General features: G+C 46.4%; 1 protein-coding gene across 1 annotated transcript in view; it reads left to right on the top strand.

The window, feature by feature from the left end:
• The window catches only part of LOC118947071 (protein kinase C beta type-like), a 90746-nt gene that overhangs the window by 906 nt on the left and 69840 nt on the right, over positions 1-20000 (top strand). The window contains exon 2 of the mRNA XM_036972144.1: positions 3004-3035. Within this exon, the coding sequence (XP_036828039.1) occupies positions 3004-3035 (32 nt within the window). The remainder of the gene's footprint in view (positions 1-3003; positions 3036-20000) is intronic.

Here is a 20000-nt window from a genome sequence, read left to right as displayed (position 1 = left end):
TCACCCCTGCTATAGGCTGTCCAGTATCTCACCCCTGCTATAGGCTGTCCAGTATCTCACCCCTGCTATAGGCTGTCCAGTATCTCACCCCTACTATAGGCTGTCCAGTATCTCACCCCTGCATCAAGCTAGACTATAGGCTGTCCAGTATCTCACCCCTGTAGCATCAGGCTAGACTATAGGCTGTCCAGTATCTCACCCCTGTAGCAGGCTAGACTATAGGCTGTCCAGTATCTCACCCCAGCATCAGGCTAGGCTATAGGCTGTCCAGTATCTCACCCCTGCATCAGGCTAGACTATAGGCTGTCCAGTATCTCACCCCTGTAGCATCAGGCTAGACTATAGGCTGTCCAGTATCTCACCCCTGTAGCAGGCTAGACTATAGGCTGTCCAGTATCTCACCCCAGCATCAGGCTAGGCTATAGGCTGTCCAGTATCTCACCCCTGAATCAGGCTATAGGCTGTCCAGTATCTCACCCCAGCATCAGGCTAGGCTATAGGTTGTCCAGTATCTCACCCCTGCATCAGGCTAGGCTATAGGCTGTCCAGTATCTCACCCCTGCATCAGGGTAGACTATAGGTTGTCCAGTATCTCATCCCTACAGCAGGCTAGGCTATAGGCTGTCCAGTATCTCACCCCTGCATCAGGCTAGGCTATGCGCTGTCCAGTATCTCACCCCTGCATCAGGCTAGACTATAGGTTGTCCAGTATCTCACCCCTGTAGCATCAGGCTAGACTATAGGCTGTCCAGTATCTCACCCCTGCATCAGGTTAGACTATAGGCTGTCCAGTATCTCACCCCTGCATCAGGCTAGACTATAGGCTGTCCAGTATCTCATCCCTGTAGCATCAGGCTAGGCTATAGGCTGTCCAGTATCTCACCCCTGCATCAGGCTATAGACTGTCCAGTATCTCACCCCTGCATCAGGCTAGGCTATAGGCTGTCCAGTATCTCACCCCTGCATCAGGCTAGACTATAGGCTGTCCAGTATCTCACCCCTGCATCAGGCTATAGACTGTCCAGTATCTCACCCCTGCATCAGGCTAGGCTATAGGTTGTCCAGTATCTCACCCCTGCATCAGGCTAGACTATAGGCTGTCCAGTATCTCACCCCTGCATCAGGCTAGACTATAGGCTGTCCAGTATCTCACCCCTGCATCAGGCTAGGCTATAGGCTGTCCAGTATCTCACCCCTGCATCAGGCTAGACTATAGGCTGTCCAGTATCTCACCCCTGCATCAGGCTAGGCTATAGGCTGTCCAGTATCTCACCCCTGCATCAGGCTAGGCTATAGGCTGTCCAGTATCTCACCCCTGCATCAGGCTAGACTATAGGCTGTCCAGTATCTCACCCCTGCATCAGGCTAGACTATAGGCTGTCCAGTATCTCACCCCTGCATCAGGCTAGACTATAGGTTGTCCAGTATCTCACCCCTGCATCAGGCTAGACTATAGGCTGTCCAGTATCTCATCCCTGTAGCATTAGGCTAGACTATAGGCTGTCCAGTATCTCACCCCTGCATCAGGTTAGACTATAGGCTGTCCAGTATCTCACCCCTGCATTAGGCTAGACTATAGGCTGTCCAATATCTCACCCCTGCATCAGGCTAGACTATAGGCTGTCCAGTATCTCACTCCTGCATCAGGCTAGGCTATAGGCTGTCCAGTATCTCACCCCTGCATCAGGCTAGGCTATAGGCTGTCCAGTATCTCACCCCTGCATCAGGCTAGGCTGTAGGCTGTCCAGTATCTCACCCCTGCATCAGGCTAGGCTATAGGCTTTCCAGTATCTCACCCCTGCATCAGACTAGACTATAGGCTGTCCAGTATCTCACCCCTGCATCAGGCTAGACTATAGGTTGTCCAGTATCTCACCCCTGCATCAGGCTAGACTATAGGCCGTCCAGTATCTCACCCCTGCATCAGGCTAGGCTATAGGCTGTCCAGTATCTCACCCCTGCATCAGGCTAGACTATAGGCTGTCCAGTATCTCACCCCAGCACCAGACTAGACTATAGGCTGTCCAGTATCTCACCCCTGCATCAGGCTAGACTATAGGCTGTCCAGTATCTCACCCCTGTAGCATCAGGCAATAGGCTGTCCAGTATCTCACCCCTGCATCAGGCTAGACTATAGGCCGTCCAGTATCTCACCCCTGCATCAGGCTAGGCTATAGGCTGTCCAGTATCTCACCCCAGCACCAGACTAGACTATAGGCTGTCCAGTATCTCACCCCAGCATCAGACTAGACTATAGGCTGTCCAGTATCTCACCCCAGCACCAGACTAGACTATAGGCTGTCCAGTAAGGCTTTTTGCCTTGAACTGCCCACGAACTTCAATCTACCTTTCGTATTAGTTGTTTACAGTGATCAAATCTATCTGTAAACTCGAGAAAAAGTTTTATTTTGTCCAGTAATGGCTGTTCCCAGACCTGCTACCTGTCCCAGACCTGCTACCTGTCCCAGACCTGCTACCTGTCCCAGACCTGCTACCTGTCCCAGACCTGCTACCTGTCCCAGACCTGCTTCCTGTCCCAGACCTGCTGTTCTCAACCCTCTAGTGACAGCAGGAGCGGTAGAGATACTCTGAATGATCGGCTATGAGCCTGGTTCCTCTCTAGGTTTCCTCCTAGCCGCCCCACATAGCCTGGTTCCTCTCTAGGTTTCTTCCTAGGTTTTGGCCTTTTGTAGGGAGTTGTTCCTAGCCACCGTGCTTCTTCACCTGCAATGCTTGCTGTTTTGGGGGTTTTAGGCTGGGTTTCTGTACAGCACTTTGAGATATCAGCTGATGTACAAAGGGCTATATAAATACATTTGATTTGATTGGTTATTGTTTCCCATAAAAAAAACACGAACCAGAGTGTCCCGGGGTGTTGAGTGCCATGTTGAGGCTCGTTTTTAGTTATGCAACATCCATCTGTCTTCATTTGTTGTCTCAGTTATCCGTGTCTGTGTGTGTGTTTTTTTTTACTAATGATTTTTCTATGTATTTGTTCTGTAGGGGATTTGGCAAGCAGGGATTCCAGTGTCAAGGTAGGTGTCTCTCCACTAGCCTGAGAATCTATTTCTTTACCCACACACACACACCCACTCACCCACACCCACACACACCCACCCACACACACACACCACTATCTGCCTCGGGGTTCTGATTCTGGAACCTTTCTGCACTCAGCATGGAAGAGAACTATGCCATTCTTTCTTCTTCTCTAATTATTCGCTGTTCCTCTCTCGCTTTTCTCTCTCTCTCTCTCTCTCCTCTCTCTTTATCTCCTCTCTCTTTATCTCTCTCTCCTCTCTCTTTATCTCTCTCTCCTCTCTCTTTATCTCTCTCTCCTCTCTCTTCATCTCTCTCCTCTCTCTTCATCTCTCTCTCCTCTCTGTTTATCTCTCTCTTTATCTCTCTCTCTCTTCATCTCTCTCTCCTCTCTCTTTATCTCTCTCCTCTCTCTTTATCTCTCTGTCTCCTCTCTCTCTCTGTCTCTCTCTCTGTCTCTCGTCTTTCTCTCGCTCTTCCTCTCGCTCTCTGTTTCTCTGTCTCTCTCTCTCTCTCTCTCTCTCTCTCCCTGTCTCTCTCTGTCTCTCTCTCTGTCTCTCTCTCTCTCTCTCTCTCTGTCTCTCTCTCTCTCTCTCTCTGTCTCTCTCTGTCTCTCTCTCTGTCTCTCTCTCTGTCTCTGTCTCTCTCTCTCTCTCTCTCTCGTGTGTTTCGGGGTTGTCCTGGGTTGAGCCACCTGTGTGTCTGGAGTAGAGAGAGTCACTACACAGCTCAGGGCAAAAGGGGATTCCTCTCTCCACTAGGTCACACAAACATTCACATTTAGCAGAGTGTGTGTGTGTGTGTGTGTGTGTGTGTGTGTGTGTGTGTGTGTGTGTGTGTGTGTGTGGTTCTAGCTCTTTATTTTTTGTTAAGGTCAGTATTTAACATATTTTTATTTTCAATTTAACAAGTTAAGTTCAGAACACATTCTTATTTACTATAACGGAACAGTGGGTTAACTTCCTGTTCAGGGGCAGAATGACAGATTTTTACCTTGTCAGCTCGGGGATCAGTTACTCGCCCAACGCTCTAACCACTAGGCTACCTGTCTCTAACCACTAGGCTACCTGTCTCTAACCACTAGGCTACCTGCCTCCTCTAACCACTAGGCTACCTGTCTCTAACCACTAGGCTACCTGCCTCTAACCACTAGAGTACCTGCTCTAACCACTAGGCTACCTGCCTCCTCTAACCACTAGGCTACCTGTCTCTAACCACTAGGCTACCTGTCTCTAACCACTAGGCTACCTGTCTCTAACCACTAGGCTACCTGCCTCCTCTAACCACTAGGCTACCTGTCTCTAACCACTAGGCTACCTGTCTCTAACCACTAGGCTACCTGTCTCTAACCACTAGGCTACCTGCCTCTAACCACTAGAGTACCTGCTCTAACCACTAGGCTACCTGCCTCCTCTAACCACTAGGCTACCTGTCTCTAACCACTAGGCTACCTGTCTCTAACCACTAGGCTACCTGTCTCTAACCACTAGGCTACCTGCCTCCTCTAACCACTAGGCTACCTGCCTCCTCTAACCACTAGGCTACATGCCTCCTCTAACCACTAGGCTACCTGTCTCTAACCACTAGGCTACCTGCCTCCTCTAACCACTAGAATACCTGCCTCCTCTAACCACTAGGCTACCTGCCTCCTCTAACCACTAGGCTACCTGCCTCCTCTAACCACTAGGCTACCTGTCTCTAACCACTAGGCTACCTGTCTCTAACCACTAGGCTACCTGTCTCTAACCACTAGGCTACCTGCCTCCTCTAACCACTAGGCTACCTGTCTCTAACCACTAGGCTACCTGTCTCTAACCACTAGAGTACCTGCTCTAACCACTAGGCTACCTGCCTCCTCTAACCACTAGGCTACCTGTCTCTAACCACTAGGCTACCTGTCTCTAACCACTAGGCTACCTGTCTCTAACCACTAGGCTACCTGCCTCCTCTAACCACTAGCCTACCTGCCTCCTCTAACCACTAGGCTACCTGTCTCTAACCACTACACACACACAGTGTGTGTGTGTGTGTGTGTGTGTGTGTGTGTGTGTGGTTCTAGCTCTTTATTTTTTGTTAATGTCAGTATTTAACATATTTTTATTTTCAATTTAACAAGTTAAGTTAAGAACACATTCTTATTTACTATAACGGAACAGTGGGTTAACTTCCTGTTCAGGGGCAGAATGACAGATTTTTACCTTGTCAGCTCGGGGATCAGTTACTCGCCCAACGCTCTAACCACTAGGCTACCTGTCTCTAACCACTAGGCTACCTGTCTCTAACCACTAGGCTACCTGCCTCCTCTAACCACTAGGCTACCTGTCTCTAACCACTAGGCTACCTGCCTCTAACCACTAGAGTACCTGCTCTAACCACTAGGCTACCTGCCTCCTCTAACCACTAGGCTACCTGTCTCTAACCACTAGGCTACCTGTCTCTAACCACTAGGCTACCTGTCTCTAACCACTAGGCTACCTGCCTCCTCTAACCACTAGGCTACCTGTCTCTAACCACTAGGCTACCTGTCTCTAACCACTAGGCTACCTGTCTCTAACCACTAGGCTACCTGCCTCTAACCACTAGAGTACCTGCTCTAACCACTAGGCTACCTGCCTCCTCTAACCACTAGGCTACCTGTCTCTAACCACTAGGCTACCTGTCTCTAACCACTAGGCTACCTGTCTCTAACCACTAGGCTACCTGCCTCCTCTAACCACTAGGCTACCTGCCTCCTCTAACCACTAGGCTACCTGCCTCCTCTAACCACTAGGCTACCTGTCTCTAACCACTAGGCTACCTGTCTCTAACCACTAGGCTACCTGCCTCCTCTAACCACTACGCTACCTGCCTCCTCTAACCACTAGGCTGCCTGCCTCCTCTAACCACTAGGCTACCTGTCTCTAACCACTAGGCTACCTGTCTCTAACCACTAGGCTACCTGCCTTCTCTAACCACTACGCTACCTGTCTCTAACCACTAGGCTACCTGTCTCTAACCACTAGAGTACCTGCTCTAACCACTAGGCTACCTGCCTCCTTTAACCACTAGGCTACCTGTCTCTAACCACTAGGCTACCTGTCTCTAACCACTAGGCTACCTGTCTCTAACCACTAGGCTACCTGTCTCCTCTAACCACTAGGCTACTTGCCTCCTCTAACCACTAGGATACCTGTCTCTAACCACTAGGCTACCTGTCTCTAACCACTAGGCTACCTGTCTCTAACCACTAGGCTACCTGCCTCCTCTAACCACTAGATTACCTGTCTCTAACCACTAGGCTACCTGTCTCTAACCACTAGAGTACCTGCTATAACCACTAGAGTACCTGCTCTAACCACTAGAGTACCTGCCTCCTCTAACCACTAGAGTACCTGCCTCCTCTAACCACTAGGCTACCTGCCTCTAACCACTAGGCTACCTGCCTCTAACCACTAGGCTACCTGCCTCTAACCACTAGGCTACCTGCTCTAACCACTAGGCTACCTGCTCTAACCACAAGAGTACCTGCTCTAACCACTAGAGTACCTGCTCTAACCACTAGAGTACCTGCTCTAACCACTAGAGTACCTGCTCTAACCACTAGAGTACCTGCTCTAACCACTAGACTACCTGCTCTAACCACTAGACTACCTGCTCTAACCACTAGAGTACCTGCTCTAACCACTAGGCTACCTGCCTCCTCTAACCACTAGGCTACCTGCCTCCTCTAACCACTAGGCTACCTGTCTCTAACCACTAGGCTACCTGTCTCTAACCACTAGGCTACCTGTCTCTAACCACTAGGCTACCTGCCTCCTCTAACCACTAGGCTACCTGTCTCTAACCACTAGGCTACCTGCCTCTAACCACTAGAGTACCTGCTCTAACCACTAGAGTACCTGCTCTAACCACTAGAGTACCTGCTCTAACCACTAGACTACCTGCTCTAACCACTAGACTACCTGCTCTAACCACTAGAGTACCTGCTCGAACCACTAGGCTACCTGCCTCCTCTAACCACTAGGCTACCTGTCTCTAACCACTAGGCTACCTGTCTCTAACCACTAGGCTACCTGTCTCTAACCACTAGGCTACCTGCCTCCTCTAACCACTAGGCTACCTGTCTCTAACCACTAGGCTACCTGCCTCTAACCACTAGAGTACCTGCTCTAACCACTAGGCTACCTGCCTCCTCTAACCACTAGGCTACCTGTCTCTAACCACTAGACTACCTGTCTCTAACCACTAGGCTTCCTGTCTCTAACCACTAGGCTACCTGCCTCCTCTAACCACTAGGCTACCTGTCTCTAACCACTAGGCTACCTGTCTCTAACCACTAGAGTACCTGCTCTAACCACTAGGCTACCTGCCTCCTCTAACCACTAGGCTACCTGTCTCTAACCACTAGGCTACCTGTCTCTATCCACTAGGCTACCTGTCTCTAACCACTAGGCTACCTGCCTCCTCTAACCACTAGGCTACCTGCCTCCTCTAACCACTAGGCTACCTGTCTCTAACCACTAGGCTACCTGTCTCTAACCACTAGGCTACCTGCCTCCTCTAACCACTAGGCTACCTGTCTCTAACCACTAGGCTACCTGTCTCTAACCACTAGAGTACCTGCTCTAACCACTAGAGTACCTGCTCTAACCACTAGAGTACCTGCTCTAACCACTAGAGTACCTGCCTCTAACCACTAGAGTACCTGCCTCTAACCACTAGGCTACCTGCCTCTAACCACTAGGCTACCTGTCTCTAACCACTAGGCTACCTGCTCTAACCACTAGAGTACCTGCTCTAACCACTAGAGTACCTGCTCTAACCACTAGACTACCTGCTCTAACCACTAGACTATCTGCTCTAACCACTAGGCTACCTGCTCTAACCACTAGGCTACCTGCTCTAACCACTAGGATTCCTGCCTCTAACCAATAGACTACCTGCCTCTAACCACTAGGCTACCTGTCTCTAACCACTAGGCTAGCTGACTATTGTAGCTGACTGTTGTAGCTGACTGTTGTAGCTGACTGTTGTAGCTGACTGTTGTAGCTGACTGATGTAGCTGACTATTGTAGCTGACTGTTGTAGCTGACTATTGTAGTTGACTATTGTAGTTGACTGTTGTAGCTGACTATTGTAGCTGACTGTTGTAGCTGACTATTGTAGTTGACTATTGTAGCTGACTGTTGTAGCTGACTGTTGTAGCTGACTGATATAGCTGACTGATGTAGCTGACTATTGTAGCTGACTTTTGTAGCTGACTGATGTAGCTGACTGTTGTAGCTGACTGATGTAGCTGACTGATGTACTGTAGCTGACTATTGTAGCTGACTGATGTAGCTGACTATTGTAGCTGACTGTTGTAGCTGACTGATGTAGCTTACTATTGTAGCTGACTGATGTAGCTGACTGTTGTAGCTGACTGTTGTAGCTGACTATTGTAGTTGATTATTGTAGCTGACTGATATAGCTGACTATTGTAGTTGACTGTTGTAGCTGACTGATTTGGGTTTGGATTATGTAGCTGACTATTGTAGCTGACTATTGTAGCAGACTGATGTATCTGACCATTGTAGTTGACTGTTGTAGCTGACTGATTTGGGTTTGGATCATGTAGGTGACTGTTGTAGCTGAATATTGTTGCTGACTGCTGACTAACTGTTGTAGTTGACTGTTGTAACTGACTTATAGCTGACTGATTTGAGTTTGGATTATGTAGCTGACTTTTGTAGCTGACTATTGTAGCTGACTATTGTAGTTGACTATTGTAGTTGACTGTTGTAGCTGAATATTGTAGCTGACTATTGTAGCTGACTGATATAGCTGACTATTGAATCTGGCTATTGTAGCTGACTGATATAGCTGACTATTGAAGCTGGCTATTGTAGCTGACTGATATAGCTGACTTTTGTAGCTGACTATTGTAGCTGACTATTGTAGCTGACTGATATAGCTGACTATTGAAGCTGGCTATTGTAGCTGACTGATATAGCTGACTATTGTAGCTGACTATTGTAGCTGACTATTGTAGCTGACTGATATAGCTGACTATTGAAGCTGGCTATTGTAGCTGACTGATATAGCTGACTGATGTAGTTGAATGTTGTAGCCGACTGTTGTAGCCGACTGTTGTAGCTGACTATTGTAAATGACTGTTGTAGCCGAATATTGTTGTTGATTATTGTAGCTGACTATTGTTGTTGATTATTGTAGCCGACTGTTGTAGCCGACTGTTGTAGCCGACTGTTGTAGCCGACTGTTGTAGATGACTATTGTAAATGACTGATGTAGCTGCCTGTTGTAGCCGACTATTGTAGCCGACTGTTGTAGCCGACTGATGTAGCTGACTGATGTAGCTGACTGTTGTAGCCGACTGTTGTAGCTGACTGATGTAGCTGACTGTTGTAGCCGACTGTTGTAGCTGACTGTTGTAGCCGACTGTTGTAGCCGACTGATGTAGCTGACTGATGTAGCTGACTGTTGTAGCCGACTGTTGTAGCCGACTGATGTAGCTGACTATTGTAGCTGACTATTGTAGCAGACTGATGTATCTGACCATTGTAGTTGACTGTTGTAGCTGACTGATTTGGGTTTGGATTATGTAGGTGACTGTTGTAGCTGACTATTGTAGCTGACTATTGTAGCTGACTATTGTAGCTTACTATTGTAGCTGACTGCTGACTAACTGTTGTAGTTGACTGTTGTAACTGACTTATAGCTGACTGATTTGAGTTTGGATTATGTAGCTGACTTTTGTAGTTGACTTTTGTAGTTGACTATTGTAGTTGACTGTTGTAGCTGACTGTTGTAGCTGAATATTGTTGTTGACTGTTGTAGCCGACTGTTGTAGCCGACTGTTGTAGCCGACTGTTGTAGCCGACTGTTGTAGCCGACTGTTGTAGCTGACTATTGTAAATTACTGTTGTAGCCGACTGTTGTAGCCGACTGTTGTAGCTGACTATTGTAAATGACTGTTGTAGCCGAATATTGTTGTTGATTATTGTAGCTGACTATTGTTGTTGATTATTGTAGCCGACTGTTGTAGCCGACTGTTGTAGCCGACTGTTGTAGCCGACTGTTGTAGCCGACTGTTGTAGATGACTATTGTAAATGACTGATGTAGCTGCCTGTTGTAGCCGACTATTGTAGCCGACTGTTGTAGCCGACTGATGTAGCTGACTGATGTAGCTGACTGTTGTAGCCGACTGTTGTAGCTGACTGATGTAGCTGACTGTTGTAGCCGACTGTTGTAGCTGACTGTTGTAGCCGACTGTTGTAGCCGACTGATGTAGCTGACTGATGTAGCTGACTGTTGTAGCCGACTGTTGTAGCCGACTGATGTAGCTGACTGATGTAGCTGACTGTTGTAGCCGACTGTTGTAGCCGACTGATGTAACTGACTATTGTAGCCGACTGATGTAACCGACTGTTGTAGCTGACTGATGTAGCTGACTGATGTGGGTGTCTCTCCACACACACCTCAAGTGTTGTTTGTTCGTAGTTGAGCTTTATATCACTTAGGACATCACAGACGTAGGAGTTTATGTTACGCAACATTCCGCAGGATGTGTGTGTGTGTGTGTGTGTGTGTGCGTGTGCGTGCGTGCATTAGGGAGATTAGAAGATAAATGGGAGTGTGTGATGTTTACCAGTGAACACACTGTCTGTGTTTGTATGGGGTTTCTAACTTGTGTTTATAGTGTATCTTACAGGGCCTTCAGAGAGTCTTCATTCCCCTGGATATATTCTACATGTTGTTGTGTTACAGCCTGATGTAAAACAATTATTAAATTATATTTTATTTTCTCACCCATCTACCACCCACAATACCCCATAATGACAAACTGAAAAAACAAACAAACATGTTTTTTTTTTTTTGTAATGTTTGCAAAAATAAAAAATCTAATTTTTGCATCTGAGTCAATACGTGTTAGAGTATAATCTTTGCCAGCGATTACAGCCGTGAGTCTTTCTGGGTAAATCTTTCATCTTTAACACGATAACAATAACAACGCATCAAAATCCGTCCGTTTAAACTAGAGATGTCATCGGGCGTCTCAAATCCTCCTCGTGTCTCGGTCTTCCGCATCTGCCGGGGAAAGTGACCGGGCCTCAGACCATGAGACATCTGCCGGGGAAGGTGACCGGGCTACGGTGCTGTTTCTCAGACCATGAGACATCTGCCGTGGAAGGTGACCGAGCTACGGTGGTGTTTCTCAGACCATGAGACATCTGCCGTGGAAGGTGACCGAGCTATGGTGCTGTTTCTCAGACCATGAGACATCTGCCGTGGAAGGTGACCGAGCTACGGTGGTGTTTCTCAGACCATGAGACATCTGCCGGGGAAGGTGACCGGGCTACGGTGGTGTTTCTCAGACCATGAGACATCTGCCGTGGAAGGTGACCGAGCCTCAGACCATGAGACATCTGCCGTGGAAGGTGACCGAGCCTCAGACCATGAGACATCTGCCGTGGAAGGTGACCGAGCCTCAGACCATGAGACATCTGCCGTGGAAGGTGACCGAGCCTCAGACCATGAGACATCTGTAGCGTTCATATTGGGGTTTTGGTCTACAAATTATTACGACGCCGTTCTCTGTTTTTTTTTTTGCTCTACGAACCCCACAAGTGTCACATGACCAGTCATATAAACCAATTCATTTGTAAACATTTCGATAAAACAAAAGAATTCCACATTGACATGATGGGGTTTATTGTACGCAGGTCAGTGACACACAATCTCAATTTAATACAGCCTGTAAAGAATTATTGGCGCCCTAGTACAAATAGTGAGTTTATTAGGTTTATTAGTTACACAGTTTATTAGGTACACCGTCCCATTCACCACAATGGATCACTCTTCCAGACAGTGAGTCACGTGGTCGTAGTTTATTTTAAGTAGGCAGACAGGCATCGAGGCATTCAGTTACTGGTCCATCGGACAGTTTATTAGGTACACAACCCTGTACACCTAAATGTATGGTTCCTCCAGACAGTGAGTCACGTGGTCGTAGCTTGTTATATAAAACAGACAGACAGACATCGAGGCATTCAGTTGGTCCATTGAATGTTAGAACGGGTAAAAACGAGTGACCAACAGTGGCTCTGAAAGTATTCAGACCCCTTGACTTTTTTCCACATTTTGTTACGTTACAGCCATACTCCTCAGCAATCTACACACAATACCCCATACTGACATCACAATACCCCATACTGACATCACAATACCCCATACTGACATCACAATACCCCATACTGACATCACAATACCCCATACTGACATCACAATACCCCATACTGACATCACAATACCCCATACTGACATCACAATACCCCATACTGACATCACAATACCCCATACTGACATCACAATACCCCATACTGACATCACAATACCCCATACTGACATCACAATACCCCATACTGACATCACAATACCCCATACTGACATCACAATACCCCATACTGACATCACAATACCCCATACTGACATCACAATACCCCATACTGACATCACAATACCCCATACTGACATCACAATACCCCATACTGACATCACAATACCCCATACTGACATCACAATACCCCATACTGACATCACAATACCCCATAATGACATCACAATACCCCATACTGACATCACAATACCCCATACTGACATCACAATACCCCATACTGACATCACAATACCCCATACTGACATCACAATACCCCATACTGACATCACAATACCCCATACTGACATCACAATACCCCATACTGACATCACAATACCCCATACTGACATCACAATACCCCATACTGACATCACAATACCCCATACTGACATCACAATACCCCATAATGACATCACAATACCCCATAATGACAAAGCGAAAACATAAAATAGAAATAACTTATTTATATAAGTATTTGCGATGAGACTTGAAATTGAGCTCAGGTGCTTCCTGTTTCCATTGATCATCCTTGAGATGTTTCTACAACTTGATTGGAGTCCACCTGTGGTAAATTCAACTGATTGGACATGATTTGGAAAGGCACACACCTGTCTATATAAGGTCCCACAGTTGACAGTGTATGTCAGAGCCAAAACCAAGCCATGAGACAGGATTGTGTCAAGGCACAGATCTGGGGAAGGGTACCAAAACATTTCTGCAGCATTGAAGGTCCCCAAGAACACAGTGGCCTCCATCATTCTTAAATGGAACAAGTTTTGAACCACCAAGACTCTTCCCCCCCCAGTTCCCTCTCTCCTCCCGCTCCTTCTCGGTCAGTCGTGTGTGTGTGTGTGTTAGCAGTGTGTGTGTGTGTGTTAGCAGTGTGTGTGTGTGTGTGTGTGTGTGTGTGTTAGCAGTGTGTGTGTGTGTGTTAGCAGTGTGTGTGTGTGTGTTGCAGTGTGTGTTAGCAGTGTGTGTTAGCAGTGTGTGTTAGCAGTGTGTGTGTTAGCAGTGTGTGTGTGTGTGTGTGTTAGCAGTGTGTGTTAGCAGTGTGTGTTAGCAGTGTGTGTTAGCAGTGTGTGTTTGAAGGTGTGGGCTTTGATGGACCTGTTTATTTATAGCAGAAGTGTTCCATGGGGAACTACTAAATAGGATAGAGAAATAGAGACAGGGTAGAATGGAGAGAGATGGAGGTATGGAGAGAGACTGAGGGAGGGATAGAATGAGGGATAGAGGGGGAGGGAGGGAGAGAGAGGGAGGGAGAGAGAGAGGGAGAGAGAGGGAGAGAGATGTATCAGTAGGGGACTGACAGTCTTATAGCCAGACTGTCTCTATAGATGTATCAGTAGGGGGACTGACAGTCTTATAGCCAGACTATCTCTATAGATGTATCAGTAGGGGACTGACAGTCTTATAGCCAGACTATCTCTATAGATGTATCAGTAGGGGACTGACAGTCTTATAGCCAGACTATCTCTATAGATGTATCAGTAGGGGGACTGACAGTCTTATAGCCAGACTATCTCTATAGATGTATCAGTAGGGGACTGACAGTCTTATAGCCAGACTATCTCTATAGATGTATCAGTAGGGGACTGACAGTCCTATAGCCAGACTATCTCTATAGATGTATCAGTAGGGGACTGACAGTCCTAAAGCCAGACTATCTCTATAGATGTATCAGTAGGGGACTGACAGTCTTATAGCCAGACTGTCTCTATAGATGTATCAGTAGGGGGACTGACAGTCTTATAGCCAGACTATCTCTATAGATGTATCAGTAGGGGACTGACAGTCTAGTAGCCAGACTATCTCTATAGATGTATCAGTAGGGGACTGACAGTCTAATAGCCAGACTATCTCTATAGATGTATCAGTAGGGGACTGACAGTCTAGTAGCCAGACTATCCCTATAGATGTATCAGTAGGGGACTGACAGTCTAATAGCCAGACTATCTCTATAGATGTATCAGTAGGGGGACTGACAGTCTAGTAGCCAGACTATCTCTATAGATGTATCAGTAGGAGACTGACAGTCTAATAGCCAGACTATCTCTATAGATGTATCAGTAGGGGACTGACAGTCCTAAAGCCAGACTATCTCTATAGATGTATCAGTAGGGGACTGACAGTCTAATAGCCAGACTATCTCTATAGATGTATCAGTAGGGGACTGACAGTCTTATAGCCAGACTATCTCTATAGATGTATCAGTAGGACTGACAGTCCTATAGCCAGACTATCTCTATAGATGTATCAGTAGGACTGACAGTCTAATAGCCAGACTATCTCTATAGATGTATCAGTAGGGGACTGACAGTCTTATAGCCAGACTATCTCTATAGATGTATCAGTAGGGGACTGATAGTCTTATATCCAGGCTATAGTGAAATAACACTCTACTGCCAGGCACCAACACAGTGTTTAAGGTGTGTTTAGAGTGTGTGTCGAACATCGTGAAAGAACTGTTCTATATCTAGAGTCTAGTGTGTGTGTGTAACTAGGTTAATTGTATATCTCAGTAGGGACCGTCTCGTCCTGATTTACTCTGCTTGTCCTATATAGGTCATATTCCCGCACACACGTGCACACACCTGGTGTTTCTTTCTAACAGGTGTGTCTATCTAACAGGTGTGTCTATCTAACAGGTGTGTCTACCTAACAGGTGTGTCTACCTAACAGGTGTGTCTATCTAACAGGTGTGTCTATCTAACAGGTGTGTCTATCTAACAGGTGTGTCTATCTAACAGGTGTGTCTATCTAACAGGTGTGTCTATCTAACAGGTGTGTCTATCTAACAGGTGTGTCTATCTAACAGGTGTGTCTATCTAAATGGTACACTATGGGGCCCTGGTCCCCTAAATGGTACACTATGGGGCCCTGGTCCCCTAAATGGTACACTATGGGGCCCATGTCCCCTAAATGGTACACTATGGGGCCCTGGTCCCCTAAATGGTACACTATGGGGCCCTGGTCCCCTAAATGGTACACTATGGGGCCCTGGTCCCCTAAATGGTACACTATAGGGCCCTGGTCCCCTAAATGTTACACTATGGGGCCCTGGTCCACAGCAGTACACTATATAGGTGATAGGGTTTCTATTTGGGAGGCACTATGTCAATGTTGGTAAGGACCAGTCAATACTAATGTAGCTAAAGGCCCTCTGGCTAGCGCGCTATTAGCTAATTATATTGACTGCTGTTGGCTGTGGCCATATTTACACAGTACACACACACACACACACACACACACACACACACACACACACACACACACACACACACACACACACACACACACACACACACTCCAGACTGTGTTTCATCTCTAGTTAGAGCCAGGTGTTGGTTGGATCCAGACTGTGTTTCATCTCTAGTTCGAGCCAGGTGTTGGTTGGGTCCAGACTGTGTTTCATCTCTAGTTAGAGCCAGGTGTTGGTTGGGTCCAGACTGTGTTTCATCTCTAGTTAGAGCCAGATGTTGGTTGGGTCAGTCCAGACTGTGTTTCATCTCTAGTTCGAGCCAGGTGTTGGTTGGGTCCAGACTGTGTTTCATCTCTAGTTAGAGCCAGGTGTTGGTTGGGTCGGTCCAGACTGTGTTTCATCTCTAGTTAGAGCCAGGTGTTGGTTGGGTCCAGACTGTGTTTCATCTCTAGTTAGAGCCAGGTGTTGGTTGGGTCCAGACTGTGTTTCATCTCTAGTTAGAGCCAGGTGTTGGTTGGGTCGGTCCAGACTGTGTTTCATCTCTAGTTAGAGCCAGGTGTTGGTTGGGTCGGTCCAGACTGTGTTTCATCTCTAGTTAGAGCCAGGTGTTGGTTGGGTCGGTCCAGACTGTGTTTCATCTCTAGTTAGAGCCAGGTGTTGGTTGGGTCCAGACTGTGTTTCATCTCTAGTTAGAGCCAGGTGTTGGTTGGGTCCAGACTGTGTTTCATCTCTAGTTAGAGCCAGGTGTTGGTTGGATCCAGACTGTGTTTCATCTCTAGTTCGAGCCAGGTGTTGGTTGGGTCCAGACTGTGTTTCATCTCTAGTTAGAGCCAGGTGTTGGTTGGGTCCAGACTGTGTTTCATCTCTAGTTAGAGCCAGGTGTTGGTTGGGTCAGTCCAGACTGTGTTTCATCTCTAGTTAGAGCCAGGTGTTGGTTGGGTCAGTCCAGACTGTGTTTCATCTCTAGTTAGAGCCAGGTGTTGGTTGGGTCAGTCCAGACTGTGTTTCATCTCTAGTTAGAGCCAGGTGTTGGTTGGGTCCACACTGTGTTTCATCTCTAGTTAGAGCCAGATGTTGGTTGGGTCAGTCCAGACTGTGTTTCATCTCTAGGTAGAGCCAGGTGTTGGTTGGGTCCAGACTGTGTTTCATCTCTAGTTAGAGCCAGGTGTTGGTTGGGTCGGTCCAGATGTTGAAGAGTGTGTATCTCTCATCTCCTCTCACCTAACAGTCTTGACCTTGTGTGGAGGTTGTTAAATGGTTGTTATAAATGGTTGTTATATGGTTGTGTGAAAGTCGTTATGGTTTTGTGAATGTTGTTCCAGTGTGTGTGACAGAACTTGTATATAAATGAGCTGTTAATGGTGGGCGGCGACGTGTCAGAGTCAATGTTATAATTATTTCATGAATTTCCTGGATTTGATTTGGCCAAATGCATCTGCAGTCTCTTCTCATGAAGCGGTCTCTGCTCATGAAGCGGTCTCTGCTCATGAAGCGGTCTCTGCTCATGAAGCGGTCTCTGTCAGTTTGGCTGCCGGAGTGTGAGAGGGAGAAGCCGGTGTGTGAGAGGGAGAAGCCGGTGTGTGAGAGGGAGAAGCCGGTGTGTGAGAGGGAGAAGCCGGTGTGTGAGAGGGAGAAGCCGGTGTGTGAGAGGGAGAAGCCGGTGTGTGAGAGGGAGAAGCCGGTGTGTGAGAGGGAGAAGCCGAAGTGTGAGAGGGAGAAGCCGGAGTGTGAGAGGGAGAAGCCGGAGTGTGAGAGGGAGAAGCCGGAGTGTGAGAGGGAGAAGCCGGAGTGTGAGAGGGAGAAGCCGGAGTGTGAGAGGGAGAAGCCGGTGTGTGAGAGGGAGAAGCCGGTGTGTGAGAGGGAGAAGCCGGTGTGTGAGAGGGAGAAGCCGGTGTGTGAGAGGGAGAAGTCGGTGTGTGAGAGGGAGAAGCCGGTGTGTGAGAGGGAGAAGCCGGTGTGTGAGAGGGAGAAGCCGGTGTGTGAGAGGGAGAAGCCGGTGTGTGAGAGGGAGAAGCCGGTGTGTGAGAGGGAGAAGCCGGTGTGTGAGAGGAACAAGCCGGTGTGTGAGAGGGACAAGCCGGTGTGTGAGAGGGAGAAGCCGGTGTGTGAGAGGGAGAAGCCGGTGTGCTTCGCGGTTTACCGGATCTTTTCTGTAGTTTTCTAGAAGATCACAACGATGCATCGGAGCAGATGATGCTCTGTCAGTTTACATTCCTCCTCGTCATCACTCTCCGCTGTCATCCAATGGACTCAAACTAGCCACAAGTTCTGACTGAGCTCAATTGTCATCAAACGCATAAACAGCGATACGTTTCTCTCTCTTTCAGACAAACTTATAACGAGGAGCGCCCATAAATGTGTTTTTTTGAAATGTTAAAAAAGTTTGAAATATCCAATAAATGTCGTTCCACTTCATGATTGTGTCTCACTTGTTGTTGATTCTTCACAAAAAAATACAGTTTTATATCTTTATGTTTGAAGCCTGAAATGTGGCAAAAGGTCGCAAAGTTCAAGGGGGCCGAATACTTTCGCAAGGCACTGTAACAGTGTTGATTGATGGATGTCTATCTAACAGTGTTGAATGATGGATGACTAACAGTGTTGAATGATGGATGTCTATCTAACAGTGTTGAATGATGGATGTCTATCTAACAGTGTTGAATGATGGATGACTAACAGTGTTGAATGATGGATGTCTATCTAACAGTGTTGAATGATGGATGACTAACAGTGTTGAATGATGGATGTCTATCTAACAGTGTTGAATGATGGATGACTATCTAACAGTGTTGAATGATGGATGTCTATCTAACAGTGTTGAATGATGGATGTCTATCTAACAGTGTTGAATGATGGATGTCTATCTAACAGTGTTGAATGATGGATGACTATCTATCAGTGTTGAATGATGGATGTCTATCTAACAGTGTTGAATGATGGATGTCTATCTAACAGTGTTGAATGATGGATGACTATCTAACAGTGTTGAATGATGGATGACTATCTAACACTGTTGAATGATGGATGTCTATCTAACAGTGTTGAATGATGGATGTCTATCTAACAGTGTTGAATGATGGATGTCTATCTAACAGTGTTGAATGATGGATGTCTATCTAACAGTGTTGAATGATGGATGTCTATCTAACAGTGTTGAATGATGGATGTCTATCTAACAGTGTTGAATGATGGATGACTATCTAACAGTGTTGAATGATGGATGTCTATCTAACAGTGTTGAATGATGGATGTCTATCTAACAGTGTTGAATGATGGATGTCTATCTAACAGTGTTGAATGATGGATGACTAACAGTGTTGAATGATGGATGACTATCTAACAGTGTTGAATGATGGATGTCTATCTAACAGTGTTGAATGATGGATGACTATCTATCAGTGTTGAATGATGGATGTCTATCTAACAGTGTTGAATGATGGATGTCTATCTAACAGTGTTGAATGATGGATGACTATCTAACAGTGTTGAATGATGGATGACTAACAGTGTTGAATGATGGATGACTAACAGTGTTGAATGATGGATGACTATCTAACAGTGTTGAATGATGGATGTCTATCTAACAGTGTTGAATGATGGATGTCTATCTAACAGTGTTGAATGATGGATGACTATCTAACAGTGTTGAATGATGGACGACTATCTAACAGTGTTGAATGATGGATGACTATCTAACAGTGTTGAATGATGGATGACTATCTAACAGTGTTGAATGATGGATGACTAACAGTGTTGAATGATGGATGTCTATCTAACAGTGTTGAATGATGGATGTCTATCTAACAGTGTTGAATGATGGATGTCTATCTAACAGTGTTGAATGATGGATGACTATCTAACAGTGTTGAATGATGGATGACTATCTAACAGTGTTGAATGATGGATGACTATCTAACAGTGTTGAATGATGGATGTCTATCTAACAGTGTTGAATGATGGATGACTAACAGTGTTGAATGATGGATGTCTATCTAACAGTGTTGAATGATGGATGTCTATCTAACAGTGTTGAATGATGGACGACTAACAGTGTTGAATGATGGACGACTATCTAACAGTGTTGAATGATGGACGACTAACAGTGTTGAATGATGGACGACTATCTAACAGTGTTGAATGATGGACGACTAACAGTGTTGAATGATGGACGACTATCTAACAGTGTTGAATGATGGATGACTAACAGGGTTGAATGATGGATGACTATCTAACAGTGTTGAATGATGGACGACTAACAGTGTTGAATGATGGACGACTATCTAACAGTGTTTAATGATGGACGACTAACAGTGTTGAATGATGGACGACTATCTAACAGTGTT

The sequence above is a fragment of the Oncorhynchus mykiss genome, unplaced genomic scaffold (assembly GCF_013265735.2).
Source record: "Oncorhynchus mykiss isolate Arlee unplaced genomic scaffold, USDA_OmykA_1.1 un_scaffold_120, whole genome shotgun sequence".
In the NCBI taxonomy this organism is placed as follows: domain Eukaryota; kingdom Metazoa; phylum Chordata; class Actinopteri; order Salmoniformes; family Salmonidae; genus Oncorhynchus; species Oncorhynchus mykiss.
Note: the sequence above shows the minus strand (reverse complement) of the source record. Positions and strands in the feature narration are given on the sequence as shown.